Source organism: Saccostrea cucullata, unplaced genomic scaffold (genome assembly GCF_032062105.1).
Source record: "Saccostrea cucullata isolate Sc308-1 unplaced genomic scaffold, CSIRO_AGI_Scuc_v1 ctg1122, whole genome shotgun sequence".
Taxonomy (NCBI): Eukaryota; Metazoa; Mollusca; class Bivalvia; order Ostreida; family Ostreidae; genus Saccostrea; species Saccostrea cuccullata.
In genome coordinates, this window is record NW_026922066.1 from 137,827 (window position 1) to 156,840 (window position 19,014).

Sequence of the window (19,014 nt, forward strand, 5' to 3'; positions counted from 1 at the left end):
TGTAATAGGAAAATGACATTTGTTGAATTCATAATACGGCCTGAGTTAGTTTGAATAAAGGTGAATGAGTTTGACACTCTATAAAATCTTTATTTAATTTTAATTCCAAATATTTGCAATAAACTTACAAATACAGAAAAATAAAGGTAACACCTGACATTTAAGTAAGGCTTCAATGAAGGATATCGAGATAGCGAACAGAAATAAAAAATCAGCGAACAGAAATAAAATCTGAGATGAAATTATAACTCTAAATAAATACACAAAAGGATATACACATAAGGATATTCAGCAAAATTATAAAAGAAATGTTCCTTGAACATTAACAGGATTTTTATCAAATAAAATATAATTTTCTGTTTTTGCAAGAAATGAAAATGATTACTTTTCAGAATTAGAATCTCAGTATACGTTGTTTGTCAAATTGATGTATGTTATCCATGGTTTGCTTTGGACAAGGCCTTTGCTATTTACCAGAACTTGTTCTTATTTTCACATCGTCACCAATAAAAAAAAAAATCTTGATCTTAATCTGTAATGTTCTTCTTTTTTGACAGAAAAATCAAATCTTATAATCAATCAATATCTCTGTGAAAAGTTTGCATTATTTCTGTAAACAGACTCTCCACTGTCTTTCTTTAATTTTTATGAATATGAAAATATAGTAACGACTTAATTGAACCAGAATTGCATCATTTTATATTTGTTAATATCATGTGGATTTCGGAGAACATGTTTAGGACACGGCCTTTCTTCTTTCCCAGTAATTGTTTTTATTCCTACAATTTCACTTTCCTTCAAAAAATACTTGACATCCTCATCTGTAATGTTTATATATGTACAAGAAAACCCCCTCTCATATTCAATGTGTCTGTGAAAAGTTTGTGTTATGTCGTTAATTAGAATTTCCAGTGTATCTCTGATCTGTATGACGCATTCTGACTGTAGATTCATATCTTTATGTGCAGTAAAAACCTGTAATTGGATTGAAGTTTTGTTAACAGCAATTGCAATGTAGTGGCTAGCATCAGCTACCATGAAGAATGCTGCATTTTTACAAAAGAACTCCATATCAAGTGCCTTCCATTTCTTAAAGCTGTTAACTACCAGCCTAAAGAAGAAAAAGTGAGGCAAGTATGATTTGAAATGGAACAGCATAATCGATGTTTTCTGTCCCTTGTTGATTGCACCTTTACAGTTATCGGTAAGTTCAGTTCTGTTCATGCTCGGAATGTAATAGGTTTTACCACTTGGATCGTCCTGAATCTCTGTCATTAAACCAAGTTTGTCCATGTATGGTAAGATTTCATCTTTATGCTCAATATACATGTAAGGGCTGTCTCCAGCATTTTCCCATATGTCTGTCAATTCAATGTCAGTAATTCTTCCTGTGTTAATCAGTTTATTTGTGCTCTTTATTCTAGCTAAATGTTTTTCATCAGTTATAATGTATTTGAAGCCATCAACAAACCACTGAACGTTAACAATTATAACATTCTTCATTTTCTCGTCAGCGAAATAAATGATCTGACCAATTTCGTGTAAGAACCGAAGGCCATCTTCAAGATCTTTATCGCTAGGTAAATCCACGTTTTTAAAGTCTTTTATTTGTTGTAATGAAATAACCTTTCTTCCTTTTTTCTTCATTCCAATTAGGACTTTCTCAAGATTTGCCCATTTCAGAGGAATAAACTCTCCCCAGTGTGGCATCCTTTCTACAGTTTTTACTATACATTGTCTGAGGCATTCAATTGCGTTCTGTTGTTTTGGTGACAATTCATTTGGTGGACATTCGACATTAAAATACATGAATGGAGACATAAGGCGTTTCAAAGATTTGTTTTCAGATAAGCACTTCTGCAGTTCTTCGTAAAACGCTTTTGGCAAATCCTCTTTCTGTTTAAAAAGCAATTTAAAATTGTGTTTTCAATATGTTAGCATAAAGAAATAAGAATAGTTATAGAATGAAAAGTATAGTACCATTAATAGTAAAATAAGAGGCTCAAGGGCCTTAACGGTCACCGGACTATAATACAACACTCTAACGATAAATAGAATTATTAAACAAAATTAACTGATGGATGAAACTACGCAGTACAGTTAAGGTTCGCAATGGAAATATCAACAAATGTCTGTCAATTAAAATGAATTCATAATCAGGGTGGCGATTCTTTGTAAGACATTATCTAAATCAGATAATTGTAATTATTGTTGATAATTACAAACTTAGGACGATTAGATTTTACATTTAGACTTGTTACGTGATGCGGTAGTCTCGTGATTTGATCGTGGTCTGATAAGAACGCAGAAGTAATGTAGTATGATCGCCGTAGCAGCGCGTTGAGATCTCCAACAGCTTCGTACGAACGCCGTGAAGACGCACATGATCGCGGCACGAAAGCAGTGACAGTCTGCAGCTGGTATCTGTTAGTCTGAGGTCTGCGGAGACCTCATGGAGATGTTGCAGAGTCCTTGGAGATGTCACGGCGTTTCTATTACGATTTTATGACGCTCCGAATGATATTTATTGTCTTGTAGTTTTTTTTCGATTGCGATTACACGGCGACAGCACAGAGTTGTCACTGCGATCATTGCGCTCCCATGGCGTTTCTACAGCATCCGTTGGCGATCACAATGCGCTTTCACGGCGTTGTTAGAGCGTTGACAGCCAGCTCACAAAACAAGAGCAATGGGATCATATTTGATCAGCAATAATTCCAACGTATTTGTTGCACTAGGAGCATTTAAGTGAAAAAAAGGAAAATTTCACCAGAACTTGTTCTGTTGTTTCACAAAGATTTTGTAAAAAAAACAACTTTTCAATGTGTTTATTTTTTTTTTTTTACATTCATAATCGAATAAAAGAAAATCTAACAACACATCTGAACCGATAAAATTGAAAAAAGGGAGTTTAATCATAAAACAATTAATAATTCAGTACTTAACTATTTAAATAGAATAATTTAATTTATTAAATAATTCCATTTCTAATTTTTCTCTCTGTGATAACTCTTTGAAATTTAGCAGAGTTGATTTCTTGATAATTCTACCGGAATGCAAATTGGGCAGGTTGATAGGTCAGGAGCTAATGAGGCCTAATATGCATGAAAATCTCGTGCGCATCTGTCTTTGTGTCTGACGCCAACAGGCTTAGCCCGTTATGCAAATTATCCCATGTTTCCCACTATAATTGTTGATGCCCTAGTATAATATACTAACTAGACTGTGATTCCTTTAGAATCTTCCTTGGCATGATGAGAAGTCTTTTTCATTATGTAACTTGAATCTAAACAAAAATGTTTTACATTCCTTCTGAATATATATCAATGAGTTCAGAACGCATTGTGAACGTATAGTGAATGCAGCCAGCGCAGTGAGAACGCCGTGAACACGAGGTGAAAACTCCTAACGCGCCATGAAAACTCCACGGAAGCGCAGTCAATCGCCGAGAGATCTCCGTGGGACTTAGTAGAACACAACGAGATCGCCGTAGAATCGCGTCTGTCGCCGTAGGAACGCCGTGACATCTTCATATTTTGAAAATTTTACAGAAATTTGTGCAATTTTCCTGCGATTCCACGGCGATTTTAAATGTTTAACAACGCTGCAATGACTCCGTGTGAACGCAGCTTGGTGTGACAGGGCCTTTAGAGTGTGATAAAATTGTTAGCAGGGCAAACATAGATCTTTAAAAACAGAAAGGGACTACATGTAAGTGCGAGCGAGAAATGAGCATCATCTTCAACCGGTTATACATGTACCCACCTGGATCTTTTTGTCATGATTTTTAAACGGACAAATTCTTCAATATGATAGTGCTACATAATGAAACAACTATTAATTGAGCATCAGCTAACCCATTCATGTGTCAATAATTTTGAAGGATTTGTAATGTTTTCTTACCACTTTGTCCGCGTGAGAAGCAACAATAATAACAGGATAAAAACTGGTTCTTGCTTCCGTGCTTTCCTGGATTGTGTTTCCGACATCACAGTATGTCTGTATAGATTGCAACCAGAAATGAAAATAGTCTGAAAAATCAAATAACATATGAATGTATGAATTGAGCTTACCGCCAACATCGAAACGACTACGAACGTATGATATATACTTATATTTAGTTTTGCTCATTAGGACACTGACCTGATTATAACAGTTTTTGTAGAATTACTTTACTTGTTTACTAATGACTAAAGGAGTTAATACATACAACATATCTTTATTTCATGTGTTATACAGTTTCATTATTTCTCTACTGATTTTCCCTACATAAAATTGGTGTACTAGATTGGCATAATTTCTTTGATTGATTAATTGATTGTATACTGTTTAACGTCCCTCTCCAGAATATTTCATTGATATGGAGACGTCACCATTGCCGGTGAAGGGCTGCAAATTTGGGCCCATGCTCGGCACTCAGGGCCATTGAGCAGGGAGGGGTCTTTATCGTGCCACACCTGCTGCGACATGGGGCCTCGGTTTGCACGGTCTCATCCGAAGGACCGCCCCATTTAGTCGCCTTTTACGACAAGCAAGGGGGTACTGAGGACCTATTCTAACCCGGATCCCCACGGGATAATTTCTTTGAAATTGCTGTGAATAGACTCAACCATGTGCGTAAGATCTTACCCCTGATGGAAAGATAAGTGCTGGTTATCTGTAATTCACTTCAGTTTTATTTTTCATCATTCTCATGCCTTTCAAATATATTCATTTGCATGAGCTAAAAATGTCTTGATAGGGTCCAAAAACAACCTTAATTGTGGTTTATGAACATTTATCTTCAGAAGTTAATTTCATATTTAAGTGAGACATAAAAATGTAATTAGTCATGTTGAACGTAAAGGCAATTCCAAGTTTTTTCTTTGTTTATCATCTACCCTAAAGTCGAAATATTTTCTTTCCATAAAAAAAACACACATATAAAAGGGGGAAATACAACATTTAACCAAAACGAAAGAATTTTTTTATCTTCATTTAAGAAGATTCATTTAGTATATAACAACTGAAGAAAATGATGCCGATACTACAAGAGTTAATTATGATATAACTATTTATCGATTTTCAATTTGTGTTTGTTTTTAATTTCTTAATCTCAAATTGTCCCCAGACTCTAAACAAAGAAAACCTTTGAACAGTTCAAACTCGCAGTCAATCTGAGACGTATTTTAAAAAAAAGTTTTTTGTTGACGAAAATCGTCAATCATTACATATTTGGAAATCATGAAGAGTTATTCAATCACAGGATTATCATGGATGATTTAATTTGCACTGAAATCATATTTTTATTGGTGAAATCGGGGCATACTTTTATCTCTGTCTTTTTGAAAAGTTCAAAAATACACAAGCTTACCTAAAATTTGTTACTTTATTTTGTCTTTACCTTTTTATTTTCAGTACATGTAACCTACAATTTATTTTGATAAAAACGGTATGTTGACTTGTAATTTAACAAGTGGATTGCGTTTCTCTAAACATATTATTGAGTTTAGCCTTAGTATCGTAAGATAAATCTATTATCTATACATGTATTAAGTCGATAAAACAAAAGAGTAAATATAATTGTCATGTACAAAGCCTAAAATGCCCTATAAATGTAACTGTATCAATTTGCCGATTTTATTCAAACGATTTTTTAATGTTATGATGTGAATTTTAGGGTTGTACGTGTAAAAAAGTATGGATGAAACATTCACTGGTGTGTACAATTTAAAAGAAAGAAAACATTGTTTTTATTTAAACTGACCTTTGTATTTCCAGGAATGGAACAAGGACTCTTCTGGGTTATGGCGATCAGTGTCATAATGTCTAACTTCTTCTTCTAGACCCTTGGATATGTCGATAACCACGATATAAAACGCTCTCCGTGACAGGTAAACCTGGTGACATGCGTAATAAGCTACTTGTCCAGCAAAGTCTGTCATACTGATCAGCTTTGTTCCACGGCTGCTGTGGTGGAGAATGCCTTTGTTAACTTTTCCTTCTTCCTCCTTCTTAAGCCGGAAGTATTTTGCAACAGGAGCATTAGAATCTTCAGAATTAACACCAGAATCTTCAGCATTATCACTGAAATCTGATTAGATTCAAAACAATCAGGGAAAAATTAATTAATACTGAATATAACTTTTAATTAACGAGAACTTTTTCGAGTAATTACGCGAGACAGCGTGCTTGCGAAAATCCAATATATTATTCTAATAATTTGATTATATTGAGTAATAACCAAATTTCGTGAACAAAATGTCTCACCTACCAAGAATCAATGACTATCTCGCAAAAATAAGGTGTCGCGAAAATTTAGTGATTTACAGTATTGTGAATCCATTATTCATGAAAGCAAACTAGATTATAATGACTTTAAGCGCATTTGTAAAAAAAATTCAGCAGTGTATATGTATATGCATGTTGTCTAGAATTAGTTGAAATCTAATGTGAAACTGTTCATATGTAAAAAAAAAAAAAGAAATACCATATAAAGTGCCATCTTTTATTTCAAACAAATTTTCATGGACCTCAAGACCTATTGTTGTCTTTGTAGGTTGATTTTGTTCTGTGCATCTTCTTTGAAGCTTTCTAAGAAGAGTTGTTTTACCTGCGCCTGCGCATCCCACAACCATACCTCGTGCACGGAACATTGTCAATGTTCCTTGGCGGAGACTCTCAACAAATCTTTCTCTGGCACTCAAATCCCACTTCAAAATTTCTTCCGGTATGTTTACTAGATAAAAATTCAAAATTGTATACAATGTATCTTTATTTGTTTTTAGTAGCAATAGTTATTAACAATACCTTATTTCTCTCTAAAATTTGATGCAATGAGCGTTGTTCTACATTTCAATAAAAAATAAACACGATTGGATAGACTAAAAGGAAACATAATGTTCTGTTCAATACTTGAGCATGAAAATCTACATGTGTATGTATTTATATACAATTCTGACATACTTTTTCAATATATGAGGGTAGAAAGTTCCTACGCATCACTGTTATTTGCTTTCTGATTGGGATCAGTTGAGAATGTTTAATTATTTTACGTCTTTATAAGGTGATATGATAAAGGCTAAATAGCATTAGAGTTACAATTGCAAGAGCGAACAAAAAAGATAACCCAGGAAAAGGAAGAAAAAATAGGAGAAAACCCGTATCCTGCAGGACTCTAATTCGCGACCAATTTAGTCGCTTGTGAGCTTCCAAATTTTGATTTCCTTCTAAATTTTGTGTGTTTTTTTTTTATTTTCTTTATATCACCTAATATTTCGATATAATGAATATTTTCAACATTTATTTTATCTAAGAGTTACAATGAACCTAAAAAGTGTAATTTAAACAGAATGGGACAGAATGTGTATCGACATATATATTTTTTCTCTATCAATATTGTATGCGAGATATACATGTATCTTTGTTGATTACTTTCCAACAGATTTATGAAACATGATCTTGTTGTTTTCAGTATTAATATTAATCTAAAATTGTGAGGTATGAAAGCCCTAGTTCTAACCCTTCAAAAATTATGTTGAAGGTTGTATTTGAAAAGAAGGTCAAATTACAAGGTCAAGGTCAACGGGTCAAAGTTCTTGGTATCCGTAGAAGCGTCTTCTCACATGGATTACATATGTGAAGTATGAAAACCCTAGCCCTTACTGTTCAAAAGTTATGGCTAATGTTAAAGTTTTTTTCAAAAGCACGGAAATCTCCAAGATCAAGATAAAAAAGTCAAAGTCGTTGGTACTCAATGAAAGGTCTTGCCTGAAAAAATACATATATAAAGTATAAAAGTCCTGGTATCTACTGTTCAAAAGATATGACAAAAGTAAAAGATTGAAATTTTGTGTAAAAGTGGGTCAAACTCCAAGGTCAAGGTCAAAAGGTCAAATTTGATTGTACCCATAGAAAGTTCTTGTCACAAGGAATACACAAATATGAAAGTCATGGCTCCACTACATGAAAAGTTATGGGCAAGGTTTTTGCGGACAAACAGACAGAGAGACAGCTAGACAGAAGGACGTACATGAGAAAAACTATATACCCCCCAAACTTCGTTTACGTGGGCATAAAAAAATGAACACACATTACTGCTGTTTACTTCAGTGGTAAAAATACACTCCAACAATATGTGTATTACATAATAGGTGTTACAATGTACTTTAAATCAATTTACATCCAAGGGCAGATCAACCCACTTGCAGAATCCCCCCCAAACACACACACACACACATACACACCCTTACACACACAAACACAGTATAACAACTCTTTGGTATGAAGTGTAGAGATGATTCTTGTACAAGTTAAATAAAATCAGAATTTTTTTTTACACAAGTTGAAAATATAACTTAAGGATACATTTTATACCCATAAAAGTATTGCCCAAAGGTTTATCATTGCTCATGCACATATTGATTGATTTAGTCAGGCAAGCTTGTTCAAAAGTTGTTACTTGTTTATTCCGAGACCGTGTTTGAAATATCTGAATTTAACTCAGTTTCATGCTTTTACGCTATTAGATTTATCAGTCAATAATTCTTTCGGTACATTTAAAATACGAAAACCTTCAATTCTTAGCCTTTTGAATTAAGGACATATGATACATATAATTATTTTCTATGAAGGAGACTAAACACCATGTCAGTTTCAGAATAGTGAATTTAATAATTCTTGAACTGTTCTTCTAAGACTTGGAGAATGAAATATTTTCCATACCCCCCCCCCCCCCCAAAGTACACAACTAGAGTTTATATCATAAAATTATTGTAAATTAACCCAAATTCTAACAGAATTATACAAAGACTTAAGTTTATATAAAAAAATATGTAAAAATGTTTTACACATGTAAAACAAGAAAATCGCTCAAAAGTTATGGGCAATGTTAAACTTTTGCAGACAGACAGACGGACGGACTGGATATATACTATATACCCTCGTACCTTCGATTACGGGGGCATAAAAAACTATCCTTAAACTCAATAATAAAAATTCATATTATTATACAGTTAAAGTATATTATTGAGGGAGTTAACAAGAAGGGAAAAAGTCCTGGTCTTGGGACACTGGAATATTGCTAACTTCCTCAATGATATACTGTTTTATTATAACACAAATTTAAATTTTAAAGATCACCTTTTATCAAAAAATTATTCAATTACAGATAACTTATAATTATTCTCTTAACTGAATAAAATCACAATTTATATTTATGAAAAACTAGCTAGAGGATTCTGGATAACCGCAAATTAGCATGACTGGCTTTAGACGTAGGGATTAGCTTAAAAAAAACCAACAAAATCTAACACACGATAATTAGCCAATGCACATCGCTTTCTGGGGAATTGTTCATATTTAATCAATTGATTTTATTGGAAAAAATCAGAAGGAGTATAATAAATATATTTAAATATCTCATTTAGTTAATATGATTAAACAAAGTAATCAATGATACACAAAACAGTTAAGAAGTCTATAAATATATAACGATTATAATCCACGATTATTTCCAAAGCAAGTATCATATTTGCTATATGTCACTACTTCCTTTTTTTAGCAAATAGTTCATAACTATGCTAAATAAATACTTACAACGTGTACTGATCCTGCCATGAACCCCCCAGTCAGACACAGTACAGTGTGTGATGATGTCCAGCTGTAGTTTGTCTATGAAGAGGTCGTACATCTTCTTCGGCTCGTACGGTACATACAGACATCTCTCTCCCTCACTCCTCTCATAACCCCAGGACCGGCAGTATTTTGAGATCACGTCACGTGACGCCGTGGTCAGGAAAAACTCCAAATCACTGTCCTCCACCAGACACTCCGTAACAAAGGCGTACATGACGTCATGTCGGATGTCGTCGGATATAAAGGTTATCACACCGTCGCATGTTTCTGTGATTTCATCAGGAAGATCTACTGAACCGTCATCATAAATATCAGGGAAATATCTGTCTCTGATTTTGTCTTTTATACTGTTTTCTGACAGTTCATTGAGCTTCACCTGATATCTGTCAGTTAACAGTAAGCAATACAATAGACATCGGACATCTGGTGGATAGGTATGGTATGTACCTAATAAAGAAAGGATTTATTAATAAACAGACCAAAATATACTTAAGACTAGTCAAGATATTTTATCTCATAACATTTAACAATTCTTTCGCTACATTTTAAATTTTGTTTTATCCGTAAAATAGATATAAAATCTGAAGTGAATATAAGAAGATATTGTTTCGTATCCTGCCTTGTATGCAATTTTAAAATCATTTTACTAGGGGTTTTGTTTTCTGTTCAATTTGTGATGATCGTGTTCGGTGTTAATTTGATACATTTGAGAGTTTGATGGAAGCCGAGATTAATCCATATGTCTTAAGCCCTTGTGTTTTTTCCGCCATTTTATATCATAAATGGATAGAAACTTTTACTAGATATTCGGTAGTTTCTATTAACAAGAGGCCCATGGGCCACATTGCTCACCTGAGCACTGTTGCTAGGAAAAAGTCGAATTTAGTTTATTATTGAAAAGTTTTAATCCAAAAGTATAGTCCCATGACCAATCGTGGCTTTGCTATTCTTGAAAAGAGGATTTTTAAAGAATTTTCTTATATATTTCTATGTAAAACTTTGGATGGCTATTTTGGCCCCGCACTGGCCTGAGAGGGTCATGATTTGAACAATCTTGAATCTACACTACCTGAGGATGCCTCCATATAAATTTGATGAATTATGGCTTTTTCATTCTTGAGAAGAAGATTTTAAAAGAATTTTCCTATATATTTCTATGTAAAACTTTAATCGGCTATTTTTGCCACGCCCTACCTCCGGGGGTGATGATTTAAACAAACTTGAATATACATTACCTGAGGATATTTCCCTATAAGTTTCCGTTTTCCTGGCACAGTGGTTCTTGAGAAGAATAATTTTAAAACATCCCACCATATGTTCCTAATTCCTAATACAAAACTTCCAAGATACGTATCCGATCTGGGTTGTATGCTTTGTTTGTGTCAATTGTTAGGCATACTCACTTCCGGTTTACAGAAAAATGACATCAACGCCGCTGAACGATTTCGATTCCTGGCAAGTACCTGATCTAAAGCATTTTTTATCAACGAAGGATATTACATGTTCCATCTACCTGAAGAGACATCTTATTAAACTATGTAAATTGGCGGTAGAAATCAATTTAGAAGATCTGGAGGTAAACAATAATGAATTTGGTGCTTTCGACGTGCAACGCCGAACAGTAAATAAAGTTGTGTTACCACACATTAAGGATATTACTGCCGATGAATGGTCATCAGATTTGAAAACATTACCTGACATAGAGAAAGGAGATGTTATGGTGTAGCTTCTTCGTGTAGGGTGGGACCCCCCACGTTTGAAACTATAAAAATAGGACAATGGCTACAAACTGTATACCAGTTCACATGTTGACAATGTCAAACTTCATTATTTTGGAAATGTAGCATGCTTCTATTTAAGTGTCAGACTGTCCCAGAGACCAGGCAATTGCAACAAGCAGCACCCTTCCATACTATGGAAAGCTAAAGGGTTCAATATTCTATCTATGTAATTATGTATTTATTGTTACTAAATGCGTTTTTTGTTTAATGTAATTGTAAAACTGTAAATCCTTTTTTTTGACATTTGTGATACATTTCCGTATATTCGTTGATCAAAAAGCATTACATGTAAATGGGAGATAATGTCTGTGTAGATGCGCTACGAGTGAATGCATTATTTATTCAATGAAAAAATATAACTTGTAATTTGTTATCCGTATACATTGTTCTGAGTTGCGGAAATTAGTATCTGGTGATCTTAGTTCGACATTCGTATTTCTTCATTCGTTCACTGTACATCATTATGACGACAGAGGGCGCTCTCGACATCGAATCTTTTGGGAAACGGACTATAGAATAGATTGTGAGGACCAGTTTAATTATACGTTCCTTCGGAACTAATGAGTATTTTCCCGGACTTTTTAAAGACTGAAAGACTGAGGTAATTTTTTTGGGGGGAGCAAGGACTGGAAGAATTTATACCGTAGGAAATTAATATCATCTTTTTATGAAGAGTTTCAAACAATTTGTTTATCATAACCAAGTTTGTCTTCCTGTGTGTTTATAATTGACCATAGAGATAATTCGGTCACATAGCATATTGTTGTGACTGTGATGCATGGATGTCATTATTAAGGTCTTCAATCCCTAATAGGAAGAAATTCAATGAATTGAAAACATGAAAGATATGTAGGCATTCAATACTCAGTCTATTTAGACATAGTTCCCATTTATTACTATAAGTATGTTTAGTGGGATGTGTCCTAATTCATGACCTTGAATTTTGGAAAGAGTTATCTCCCCTTTTTTTAATTAACAAAAAAATCAATTTAAAAAAAATTAGCCGATAAAAAAATTGTTTTCAATTATCATTCTATTTTTAATATGTCAATGAATCTTTCCACCACAGGATTTATTGATATTCAAATTATTCAAATTTTTATATTGAAAAAAACGCTTTTCCCCATAGACTTCAACACAATGTTTGTTAATTAACTACTCCTTAATTAATGAACTTTTTGAAAATTTCTCATGGGCAATCCTTTTACACTATAAAATGCTTTAATATAATATCAGAGTATTGTGTACTTGACGTACATTTAAGGGTAGAGAATTTGGTCCCATTAGGGATTGCAATCCTTAAGTGTGAGAACTTCATATTATGGCGATTCATTAACACTCCAGTATATTATTCTAACAAAAACTGCCACATTTCTTCTTTGTCAGGTCCAGTTCAAAGACTATTTCGACCTACGTAGCTATTTAAAGCAGCACAGGCACCTAAATTTTTATCAAGTCTCTAAATAAACCAAATATCGAAAAATTCTACCCCCTCTATATATACATGTTAATACGCAAGGTTTGAATTTTTCAATATTTTGCTTATTCAGTTGCCTGTGACAGCACCTTGCAGTAGCTTTATTTATAAACCCCAACTCCTGCTTGAAAAGCGGGAAGATACATGTATATATAGTAATCGGAATGCCCGTCTGTCTGTTACGCTTTGGGGCAGTGTTACCCATCCCTTATCTGCAACTCCTCTTATACCACTGAGTGAAATTTAATGAAACTTTCACTGAATCTTTAATGTATACCCTCCGCTTTTTCAAGCGGGAGTGTACATAGTAATCTGTATGTTCGTCCGTCTGTATGTCTAGCCGTCCATCTGTCTGTCCGTCCGTCCATTACGCTTTTGCCTCTCTTATAAGTTTTATGCAACTCCTCTCATACAACTGAATGAATGAATTTGATTGAAATTTGAAACTTTCACAGAATCTTTGTTACATATTGTCATTGTGCACCTGCTACTGGTATTTTACTTTAAGATCCGACACTTATTTTGGGGTTCCCATAGCAATACATAGACACTGCCATTACATTCATATGAGAGGTCGGGGTATCATTTAGTGAGTTCATCGCTCACAGCAACTCTAGAATTAACTTTACATATTACCATTGTGCACCTCTTATTTTACTTTTTGATTCGACACATATTTTGGGTTTTCCACAGCAAGACACTGCTAGCTGTTATATTTTCATAAGGGAGGCAGGTGGTATCGTTTAGAAAGCTCATTGCTCACAGTACCTCTAGTTTCATTAATTTGTAGTTGTCTTCCCTTGAATGCGGACATTGCACTTCATTTGAACAAAACTTCAATCCCCTATATCCAATGATACTTAACTTTGTGTCAAGTTTGGTAGAAATTTGACAAGTGGCTCTTGAAAAGAAATCAAAACTGGGAAAAGTTTACAAACAGCTAGCTCAGTGGCGGATCCAGGAATTCTGATTTTTTTATTTTGGATATGAAAAGGGGGCCTTGGCCCTAGCTCCTCTCAATCAGCCAGTGAAGCTAGCACTGTAGATGCCGGACAAAAATATGATCAGAAAAGCTCACTTGTTTCTGCTAGGGTGAACTAAAACATTTACCTACTTATGATTTCTGCATGGATCTGAATTGACTTGAGAATAGTACATTTTACAAGAATGGGGCATATCACTTATCTCACTTTTCATTCACGAATTTCACTAATCATTTTAATTATCATATGACTCGAGAACTCTTTCAATCATCCAGCTAGGAGACATGTTCACCCTGTTTAATGCAAATCTACTATAAGAACATGGACATTAAATGTTTTAGAAAAATAAGCATCTTTCTTTCACTCCTTGAATTATTTCCTATTTTTTGACTCAATTTAAAAAGACAAGTACAGAGGTTTCTACTTTTTCAGAATAGAGAGATTGTGGTGTGAGTTGTGGACTGGATGCACATCCTATTATTATCAACTGTTTACTTAGATGGAGGATAATGCTTTGTTAGATATAACAAATGAACAAAACATACAAGCCAAAAATTCAGCAGCATTTAAACAGCTTTGTTGAGGCATTGATAAGGAGACCTTTGTGCTCACAGAATTCACAGACACCTATGAAACTTTGGATTAGAGGCCAAACACTGGATCCTTATTTAGAACAAGAGGCACAAGGGCCTTGAATCGCTCTTCTGATAAATTGTACAAACTATCACTTGTATTTGAAGCCTCTAACCCTAAGTATCCTATTAAAGACCCAAGTTGCATCACCTGACAAAGTTTTATGATTCTTACCCAATTAGAACTCCTTTTTGGTCAACATTCTTGGAAATCAAAAAATGCATCAAGTGACAAAGTTTGATAATTCTAAGCCAATAAATACCTGGGATATTCAAAAGTATGTCACTGTGCCTTACTCTTTGGTCAACATTCTCAGAAAACCCAAGATGCATCAACTGACAAAGTTTGATGATTCTTAACTAATAAGTACCAGATATACTTAAATATAGCCATAAAATGTCGAAAGTAGGTCATTGTGACCTAAATTTTGGTTGACATTTTTAAGAGTCCCAAGATGCATCTGCTGACCAAGTTTGATAATTCTAAGCCAATAATTACCTGAGATATTCAAAAGTAGGTCTCCATGACCTAATTTTAGGTCGACATTCTCCGAATATCCATGATGCATCAACTGACAAAGTATGATTCTAAATCGATAAGTACTAGAGATACATAAATATAGCCATGAAATGTCAAAAAGTAGGTCACTGTGACCTACTTTTTGGTCGACATTCTCCAGAAACCCAAGATGCATCAACTGACCAAGTATGATGATTCTAACCCAATAACACTGCATGGAGAATACTTAAATATAGCCATAAAATGTTGAAAGTAGGTCATCATGACCTACATTTTTGTTGACATTTTTTAGAGTCCCAAGATGCATCTGCTGACCATGTTTGATAATTCTAAGCCAATAAATACCTGATATATTCAAAAGTAGGTCACCATGACCTACTTTTGGTCGATATTCTCCGAAAACCAAAGATGCATCAATTGATAAAGTATGATGATTCTAAACCAATAAGTACTAGAGATATTTAGATATTACCATGAAATGTCAAAAGTAGGTCACTGTGACCTAATTTTTGATTGTCACTATCCGAAAACCGAAGATGCATCAACTGACAAAGTTTGATGATTCTAAGCCAATAAGTACCAGAGATACTTAAATATAGCCATAAAATGTCGAAAGTAGGTCACTGTGACTTAATTCATAGTTCCGACACGTCAATCAAACTTATTTTATTAGCCAATCAGATTGTTCCGTATAATTAGTCACAGAAGCGCTTCGATCGGCCGCCATGTTGTCCCACAAACAAACCTTTGACAAGTTGTGGGAAGTTTAAGTTTTTGTTAAAAAATGGTATTGCGGTGTGCGTGGGGAACCTGTAATGTTGATGAGAGATATCCTGAGAGGTTACAGAACGGTGTTAAGCTTATTTTGTTCCCAAAACCGAAAACTAATCTCCAGAAATGTCTTCGGTGGATCAAGGCTTGCGGACGTCCACACGAACAGTTGAACATTCAGAGAATAAACAAACACAAAGCTGTTTGTTCAAAGGTACAGCTGGTGATAATTTAATGTTTATGACTGTTGTGCACACTGAGTCTTAATTTATTAGTTGTATAAAACCTCAGAACTTAGGAATATACCATACCTGCATACCGTACAAATTCGGGATGCATCGATTTTACACATCTTTGTAATAAAAAAAATGGGCTGTTATTCATATTGCAAGAGATGGTAATTGATATTTATGTGTTTAAGTGTTGTTAATGCTTACTATGTAATAAATTTTAAAACACCGTAAGGTTTGAGGCCAATGTTATTGAATTATTTACAGCATTTCGTGGGAGGTAATGGACCAACTGTGGAATTTCCTGACCCATTACAAGCTGATGGATCAGCTGTTCGACCGACCAGGCCACTTCGCAAACGGTCTAGCACATACGCTGAGAGTAACCCAGTGTCAAAGAAAAAAAGAATTCTAAGGTAAAAACCCACAAATTGACAAATTTGAGGTTTGGGGAGGTAATGACCAACAAATTGACTAATTCCATCATTACGTCGATCACAACATATTCATTGTAAAGCCTACCAAATACCATCCTGTAAAAGTGATTTCCCTCGTACCATCAAAGAGTGAAAAAACATACCATCAGAGATAGTCGCTGCAAATACACCAGAGACCTTAGGTCTCAGGTGATCACGTACCATAATCTATGATTATTATTTTAATTTTTTTAATTTTTGTAACTTCATGCACACTACATTTGCCATTATAATCAGCTAGTTGATTGTGGACATTACATGCTAGAAGCAGAATCTTTCTTCCTACATATTTTTTTTAATTTTTTATAGTACAACAGATATAGAAGAACATGGAGAAGATGTGAACTCAACAACAGAAACTGAAACGTCAAACAACATCAACAGTAGTAGCAACATATCTGTACAAACAGAAGAACCTTGTAAGCATTCAAAAGTTTCCAAGTTAGGCTACCTTAACTTAATTTTGTACTGTTTGTTTAGCAAGAAACGGCTTTGCGTAGGTTTTGAAAAAAACACACAACTTTTCCAGCATAGTGGTCATAAATGGAAGGTCAGGCTGTATTCTCTCCACAAAGATATCTTTCTGTGTGAAAACAACAAAATCACAAAATGCACAACCTGTGATCATGAGTTGGCCCTGAATTTGTGCATAATGTGCATGAGTTTTTTTCAATGTGATTTCATTGTTTTTACACAAAAAGAAATCTCGCACATTCCCGCATGCTTCCGCAATTGTCATATTCCTAGCAGAATATGGACATTTAATTTCAATCAGACCGCAGTGACCATTGTCACACACCTTACCATCCGGAGTTGCCCCTAAAAAGGCAAACTCCTTGTTAATAACTAGCCCACAGGTGTGGATGTGCCTAGCTGGAAAGTCTTTTAAGTATCTAGACTTTGCATCCTTTTCGTGGATTTTACCGTATTCTAAGGATGGAGCGGAAATCTTTTTAGTGTTAAATATGCTTCCCAGAAACTTGTCATTAGGGGTCGACTTTCTTTGCAAAATTTTCCCAAAATTAGATGCAGTCAAACGATTCTTTCTTTCATTGTACCATTGTGCTGAATCACTTTGTTCTCTTGTATACAATTCAATTTTAATGGGATCACAATCTTTGTATTTCATATTCAAATCTATATACTCTTGTGGCAATGGTACTGGGGCTGGGTGGAATATATCAGTATTGCCACAACCATCCGACATGGGTGGCTCAACCTCCTTAATGTTATTTGTCTGAAAAAAAACTCCACTATGTATTAAACTGAAATAAGTCTTAGTAAGTATATGATTAAAATTTATCTTCTATCATTCTAGGGATTTCTCCAATTGAGATGTTTGCAATGGCCACAGAGCTACACATGTTAAGAGAAAAAGAGACGCAGTACGAAGCTACAATCTGCACTCTGAAAGAGGAAATAAAGGAACTTAAAGACAAACTATCATCTGAGGATCAGAAGCCATCATTTGGAGTCGACGAAGTGATAAGAAGAGAGGGAAAATTGAAGAATTTGTTTAAATATTACACTGGCATTGTATATATAAGATTTGCTGGTCTCTTAGCATTTTTAGTTTCAGATGAATCCTCAGTAAATTATGAAAAAGGTCGAAAAGACATTAAAAAGTTGTCACTGCAAGATGGACTCTTTTTAACTTTATGTAGACTGAGACATAACTTTGGTTTGAAAGATTTGTCAGTTAGGTTCAAACTATCACTGCAGTCATCTGGAATTATATTTAATACTTGGATTTCATTGATGTATTATAAGTTGGGCCAACTTTGTATTTGGCCTCATCGTGATGTTATTATTAATAACATGCCTAAAGATTTTAAAAATGATTACCCCACTACTTTGGTAATTATTGATGGTACTGAATTTAGAACACAAGCACCATGTGCACTTGGTTTGCAAAGTCAGCTTTACAGTGATTATAAGTCTAGTACTACTTTGAAAGCTTTAACTGGTTGTGATCCAAATGGTTCAGTGATTTTTGCATCCGAATTGTTTACAGGATGTATATCAGATAAACAAATTTGTGAACAGTCTGGATTTTACAACGTTCTTGAATCACTAAAATTAAAAGGTTATGTAAAAGATGGGGATGCTATTATGGCTGATAAAGGGTTTACTATTAGAGAGGAATTAAGTAATTTAAATTTGGTATTGAATATTCCACCAATGGCTTCTTCAACATGCCAGATGTCAGTTTCAGACACTGTGCTTACTGAGAAGATTGCTTAGCATCGTGTGCACATTGAAAGACTTATCGCAAAGGTTAAAACTTACAAAATGCTTTCTGTTCGCATTCCTACATCATTATTTAAAAACATTAACAAAATTTGGTCTGTATGTTGTCACTTGACACTATTTCATGATGTGTTTGTAACAGACAGTAAACATGGTAAATAGTCTACTTTTTTTACGAGTTAAGCATTTCAGTGTATTGACACATATCATTGACTTTGGCATTTAACTTGTGATGCGGATAATTTATATACATCATTTAAAATTATTAGCAAATTTTCC

At 34.3% G+C, this 19,014-nt stretch overlaps 3 protein-coding genes across 3 annotated transcripts; 1 reads left to right on the forward strand and 2 right to left on the reverse strand.

Annotated features, from left to right (window-relative positions):
* Positions 1-519: 519 nt before the first annotated feature.
* On the reverse strand, positions 520-6,091 carry LOC134261142 (probable serine/threonine-protein kinase pats1). The gene is made up of 3 exons (XM_062743601.1): positions 5,747-6,091; positions 3,904-4,031; positions 520-1,896 (listed from the first exon to the last, which is right to left on the reverse strand). Exons 1-3 carry the CDS (start codon positions 5,922-5,924, stop codon positions 673-675), a joined length of 1,530 nt encoding a protein of 509 aa, XP_062599585.1. The 5' UTR covers positions 5,925-6,091; the 3' UTR covers positions 520-672.
* LOC134261140 (uncharacterized) lies at positions 5,930-11,140 on the reverse strand. The gene is made up of 4 exons (XM_062743598.1): positions 11,116-11,140; positions 9,577-10,062; positions 6,470-6,718; positions 5,930-6,066 (listed from the first exon to the last, which is right to left on the reverse strand). Exons 1-4 carry the CDS (start codon positions 11,138-11,140, stop codon positions 5,930-5,932), a joined length of 897 nt encoding a protein of 298 aa, XP_062599582.1.
* Positions 11,141-15,762: 4,622 nt separating this feature from the next.
* On the forward strand, positions 15,763-18,729 carry LOC134261139 (uncharacterized). The gene is made up of 4 exons (XM_062743597.1): positions 15,763-15,993; positions 16,277-16,425; positions 16,795-16,904; positions 17,804-18,729. Exons 1-4 carry the CDS (start codon positions 15,793-15,795, stop codon positions 18,727-18,729), a joined length of 1,386 nt encoding a protein of 461 aa, XP_062599581.1. The 5' UTR covers positions 15,763-15,792.
* Positions 18,730-19,014: the final 285 nt, after the last annotated feature.

Bases quoted from the DNA above. Each gene is read 5' to 3' on its own strand.
- LOC134261142 (XM_062743601.1), bottom strand. From the start codon at position 5,924: ATGACAGACTTTGCTGGACAAGTAGCTTATTACGCATGTCACCAGGTT. The intron at 4,032-5,746 runs GTCAGTTTAAAT...TTGATTTTTCAG, and splicing joins CCATTCCTGGAAATACAAAG to ACTATTTTCATTTCTGGTTG. The intron at 1,897-3,903 runs GTAAGAAAACAT...CTTTTTAAACAG, and splicing joins CTTCTCACGCGGACAAAGTG to AAAGAGGATTTGCCAAAAGC.
- LOC134261140 (XM_062743598.1), bottom strand. From the start codon at position 11,140: ATGTCTCTTCAGGTAGATGGAACAT. The intron at 10,063-11,115 runs GTAATATCCTTC...TTTCTTTATTAG, and splicing joins TCTTCAGGTAGATGGAACAT to GTACATACCATACCTATCCA. The intron at 6,719-9,576 runs GTAAGTATTTAT...ATTTTTATCTAG, and splicing joins TGGCAGGATCAGTACACGTT to TAAACATACCGGAAGAAATT.
- LOC134261139 (XM_062743597.1), top strand. From the start codon at position 15,793: ATGGTATTGCGGTGTGCGTGGGGAACCTGTAATGTTGATGAGAGATAT. The intron at 15,994-16,276 runs GTACAGCTGGTG...AATTATTTACAG, and splicing joins ACAAAGCTGTTTGTTCAAAG to CATTTCGTGGGAGGTAATGG. The intron at 16,426-16,794 runs GTAAAAACCCAC...AATTTTTTATAG, and splicing joins AAGAAAAAAAGAATTCTAAG to TACAACAGATATAGAAGAAC.